This window comes from Belonocnema kinseyi, chromosome 6, assembly GCF_010883055.1.
Source record: "Belonocnema kinseyi isolate 2016_QV_RU_SX_M_011 chromosome 6, B_treatae_v1, whole genome shotgun sequence".
In the NCBI taxonomy this organism is placed as follows: domain Eukaryota; kingdom Metazoa; phylum Arthropoda; class Insecta; order Hymenoptera; family Cynipidae; genus Belonocnema; species Belonocnema kinseyi.
Window position 1 is genome coordinate 41,630,289 of NC_046662.1, and position 5,803 is coordinate 41,636,091.

At 26.3% G+C, this 5,803-nt stretch overlaps 1 protein-coding gene across 1 annotated transcript in view; it reads left to right on the plus strand.

The window, feature by feature from the left end:
• LOC117174943 (serine-enriched protein) overlaps window positions 1-5,803 on the plus strand; it is a 42,292-nt gene that overhangs the window by 26,095 nt on the left and 10,394 nt on the right. The window contains exon 6 of the mRNA XM_033364406.1: window positions 3,589-3,720. Coding sequence (XP_033220297.1) covers window positions 3,589-3,720 — 132 coding nt within the window. The remainder of the gene's footprint in view (window positions 1-3,588; window positions 3,721-5,803) is intronic.

The following is a 5,803-nucleotide window of genomic DNA, read 5'->3' on the forward strand; positions in this document are numbered from 1 at the left end:
TAATTATATACAAAAATCGTTTCAGAAATAGTTCAACTTTAACTCGAGTGATTTCTATTAAAACTTTAATTGAATAGTTTAACTAATCTACAAACCGTTAAATTTTTAATGTTTTAAAATTTTTCTGTTTTCTAAATTTCATTCTGAAATAATTCCATTTAGAGATTGTCCAATTGCAAACCATACATTTAAATTTTGAACGCATTTAATTTATTTATGATTATTCAGTTTTTATAAATAAGCTTTCAAGTTTACAATTTTAAATTTGAAGACTAATGCAAAGCAATTTCAAATAATTTTAACGATTTTTTTCAACTTTTCTGGTTGAAAGTGGAACTTTGTTGAAAATTTAGTTTGTTTTTAGTTGATGATTAGTTGAAAATTATGACAGCTTTGAATTTTTATTGATTCCATTGTCAAAACTCTAATCTAGAAACATTTCAATATTAAACGTTTTGAAACTCTTCTCTTTTTTAAATTTCAATCTGAAGCTTTACAAAATTTCAAGAGATCTCAAAAGATTTTTAGGCATTTTAAATATTTGAGGATGTTTTATAAGATGTCAGAGAATATTCAATTAATTTCAATAATTTAAAGCAATTTCCAAGAATTAACAAATTTTTACAAGCCTTATTTTTTAAAATTCTAAAGTAATTTAGAAATCCTAAAAAAAATCCTAGGCATTTTAAAAGATTTTGAAGAATTTGAAAAATTTTAAAGATTCCAAGGACTTTTAATTGATTACAGTAATTTAATATAATATTTTTAAGGATTTGAAATATTTCAGGAAATTTAAAAAATTTCAAGGAATTTTCGATTGATTACGGTGATTTTATCTGAGATTTTGAAATATTTAATATATATTAGGATATTTTAATAGATTGAAAGGAATTTTAAATATATTTCAATAATGTAGTATGAGATTGTAGAAGATTTGAAATATTTTAGGATATTGTTGAATTTTCAAGGAATTTTCAAGAGATTTGAAAATATTTTAAAGGATTTTAAATAATTGAGGAAATTGAAAAAGATTTCACTAAATTTTTTATTTATTTTTCTAAATAAAAAGGAATTTCAAAGAATTTTAATTATTATAGCAGGGATGTTTAAAAAAATCCCCAAATGAACTTAAAAATCTTTAAAAGATGTCAAGATTTTTTAAAAGATTTTGAAGGTTTCGAAATATTTGAGAGTATTTTAAAAGGTTCCGAAGAATTTTCAATTGATTACAGTAATTTAATATAAGATTTTAAAGGATTTGATACATCTCAGGATATTTTACTAGATTCCAAGGAATTTTCAATTGATTTCAATAATTTAGTATGAGATTTTAAAGGATTAAAAATATTCTAGGGTATTTTTAAAATTGCAAGAAATTTTCAAGAGCTTTGCAAAATTTCAATAGATTTTAAATATTATAGTTTAAAAACATTTCAAGGAATTTTCAATTAATTTGAATAATTTAAAGCTATTTCAAACAATTTTAACTATTTTTTTCAATTTTTCTGGTTGAAAGTGGAACTGCTTTGTTAACAATTTAGTTTTTTGTTTGTTTGATGATTTATCAATTTAGTTGAAAAAATTTCTTTTCTGAAAATTTAACTATTTTTTAGAATTTTTGTTTTGTTTTTGCTTAAAAATTAATTTCTTCTAACTACAAGAAAATTAATCTTTTTTGTCGAAAATTTAACTATGATTAAACATTCATTTTTGTATAGAAAATTAAACGTGGTGGAAAATAAATTTCTTTTGTGCAAAGTGCGTGTATTTGATTAAAAATGCATTTTTTTTCATTTACAATTCAGCTTTTTGGATAAAAATTTAACTTTTTGTTTTAAAATGTATACATTTTGTTCAAAACAAATGTAACAAATTTTTTTAAATTTTTATCTTTTATTCAAATTGTTTTCTGCAGAAAACTAATTGTTCTTTGTTAAAACTTTAACTATTTATATTAAAAGTTAGTCAACTATTAATTAAAATTAATGTTATATTTTATAATTATGATATTAACATTATTAATATATGTAATAGTAATAATACTCGTACTATATACACCTGAAAAACATAACCTCAAAATTGACTCAGGCTTTCTGATCGGCAATCATCGTTAGAATGTCTCGGGGTTTAAAATTTTTTATTTTATTTTCAACTCTTCAGTTAAGGTGAGGCAATAAGCAATTAAATTTCACACACAAAATTTGTTTAAATCATTTATTATTATTTATAATAATATTCTCTTAGAATAATGCTAAAAAGTTGTAGTTTTTTCAAAAAATTTTGACTTTTTTTCAGTTTTCAATCAGAGTGTGATAATAATTAGTTCCCGTTAAGAAAACCGATTGCTCAAACAATTTTTTTTAACAATATTCTATATGAATAATGATAGAAAGTTGACGTGTTTTCTGACATTTTTTATTTTTTATCCATTTTTCATTTAGAGTTAAATCATAGTTAAAAGGATTAATTAAAAATAATTGTTTTAACAAGTTATTATTGTTTATAATCATGTGTTTCTATGACAATGCTATATAGTTGCAGTTTTTTAATGCGTTTTTTAACTTTTGTCATTTTAGATATTCATATTTGGGACTACATTTTTAATTTAAAGAATTTCAAAATGCAATTTTAAAGGCTTGAATAATTAAAAATTTAAAGCGTGTGAAACAAAACAAATTGCATTTTTAACCCACTTAATTTGAAAGCTTTTAGTTTTAAAAAAAGAACTATTTTTTAATATTTAGCAATATTTGAAAGGTAATTTAAAAAAGGCGAATATGAAACAAATATTTAAAACCAAGCCATTTAAATCTAAATTATTTAAAATATTTGCAACTGAAATCTTTTCAAAATTTTTTAAATCTTGAGATATCCTTTAAATCATAATATTTGGCGTGCACTCAAATTTGAATCATCAACCCTTTTGGTGCTTAAGAATAAAGAGCATTTCATATATTTTTTCATTTAATAAAATTGGGTTCTATTTCCTTATAAATGTAAATAATTCAAGATCTGTATTTGCCAGATTAATCAAATATTTCTTCACCACAATGATCAAAAAGTTAATTTTAATTCATGAAAAATCCAATCAGAGTTTTAAATATTATAAAGAAAATTTCAACGATTTATCAAAAAATCTCTTTCATTTTGTCCAATATTGATTGAGCTTTTAAAAATTACACTTTTTATTATGTAGCTGCAAGTTTATTTACAATAACCCTTTTCTCTTCAAGCTTTTTTTCTTGTTATTATTTCCCTTATTTTATCCCACCTATTTATAACTTCCTCTCCTGTTTTTTAAATAATATAATTCTCTGTCTAACCTGAAATAAATTTCTCCAATAATTCAAAAATCTTCAGAATTGAAAACTAAAGTTCTATAAATAATTAAAATAATTAAAGGATATCAAATATCAGAAAGATAAAAATATCAAAGTAGATTTGATGCGGAGAAAATGATAATAATTTTTATCTTTTTTATCGAACATTGTTAAATACGCTTTGATGAAGTGCACATCGATTAAATTATGAATGAGATATGCTTTTCAAAAATGTGAATGATAAAATTGTTTTTATTTTCTTCTTCAGGTTTTGGAATTTGTTGATGAACATGGCAATGAGGTTCTCAACTTAGGATCCTTCACATTATTACCTCAGCATGTAGTACGATTAATCTTAGCTAGAGAAGAATTAAGAGCAGACGAGTTTACAAAATTTCAGGTAATTGATAATCATTTACAAAAATTATAAGAGTCGGAAGAAAAATGAAAAATCTAAAACCTTTAAAATCCTTAGATTTTACATGACATTACATCTACTTTTATTATTGTACTAGCATTATTTACAAATTTTTACACTTTTAAGCGACTTTTTTTTCCTTTTTCTTTCAATTCTTTTCTACTACAACCTTGTCAATTTTTATATTCACTTTTTTATTCTAATATTTTCACCCACTAATCACGTAATCTACTTCCCTTAAAATCCTTACCACATGTTGTTGACAGATTCCTTTATCTTTTATTTCTTTCAACATCCTTACCATACATGCTTCCATTTTCCTTCTTTTCATTGGCAACTTTTCATATTCCGTCTTTCATTCTAAATCTTTCATTCTCTAATTACATAATAGATTCGCCGTTAAAATCTTTATCTCATTTTCTTTTCAGCTTCCTTCATCCTCAATTTCTCTCCTACATCTTTACCATACATGCTACAATGTTTGTTTTACCCATTTGAAACATTTAATATTTACTCTTTTTTTCTCATTCTTTCGCATATTAATCCTGCCCTAAAATCCTTACCATATTATTTTGGCAGCTGTTTTTATTCTCAATTTCTCTTCTACATCCTTACCATACATGCTACCATCTTTCTTCCACGCATTTGCCACTTTTAATATTCATTCTTTTATTATAATTTTTTTGTCCACGAAGCACATGATACATCCTCCCAAAAATCGTTACCACATATTCTTGTGAGTTTCCTTCATCTTCAGTTTCTCTCCGACATACTTACCATACTTGTTCCCATATTTCTTTTCCCATTTAGAGATTCCGCCATTTCTGTTTTCTGCTTCTTTTTCCAATAGATCTCTTCTCTTACCTCGTTTTCCAATCTAAATATTGCTATTTATTTCTATCTCCTCTCTCTTAACCCCTTTTCTCAATACTTTGGTGATCTTTCCTCTCTCATTATCTTAAACCATTTATATAGATTCCGTAATCATCCTTCATAATTCTATTAATTGTCTCTATCCCTGCCTGATTTTCTCAATTGTTATTTTACTCCAGTCCCCTTGTTCATATCCTTAGCCCTAAATAACTCGCTTCTTTCTTCTTCCCATCTCTTTAATTCTACCCCTTCTCCTTTCTTCTACCTTCTTCAAAGAATTTTTTGTTAAATCCCATCCCTTTTTCTCCCGTACTTACTTCTCCAAGTTCCATACCCTCTTCCCTATTCTAATACTTAATTTATTCCCCCACGATTCTACCCTCACGATATATCCAGGCGTCCTCCAGTCTGACCCTGGTTTCCGCATATGTCTTCCATGTAACATCTTCATCTTTTTCCTTTCCTTGCATCCCCATATCGCTGCTCCATATCCTAATACCAACCATGCCAGCATATCAAAAAACCATATTCTCCTTCTCTAATCTATTTATAATCTTGTTTTTCGTATTCTTAATATCTGTTTTATTAACCTTCATTTTTTTAATATGTGTTTTATAAGAGTTCTCTGTTCTCCATTTTTTTAAGGTATGCTCCAAATATTTAAACTCTTTTTTTTCATACTCATTTTATAAACTTACGTTTCAAATTTCGCAAACTTTATTCCAAACCCTAGCCAACTTTACCTCTACTCACGTTAGATGTACCTCTTAACTTAGGTAGAGATGAAGTAGAGAAGTAAGTGGAATTGACGAGGGATATTGAAGGAGAAATGAGGGGAAGTAAAGTGATTGAGGGAAAAATAAGGAAAGTGACGAAAAGGTAAGGAAAGTGAGTGAGGGGATATTTGAGAAGTAGAAATGTAAGAACTAGTAAGCGAGGGGAAGTTGTGGAACTCATTATTGGGAGGGTTTAAGAAATAAGTGCAGGAGGGGAGAAAAAGTGTGAATAGTGAAAGTAGATTAGGGAGTAGAGGAAATGCATGGGAAGGGAGATTAAGTGTTGCAAGTAGGAGAGCAGGGGTTGAAAAGTACGGTAAGTAACGGAAAGGGGAGTAATAGGTGGGGTGAGTAGGGGAAGTATGCAAAATAAAAAGTGGGGAAATATAGAAAGTGAGGGGTTGTGAATTAGTAAA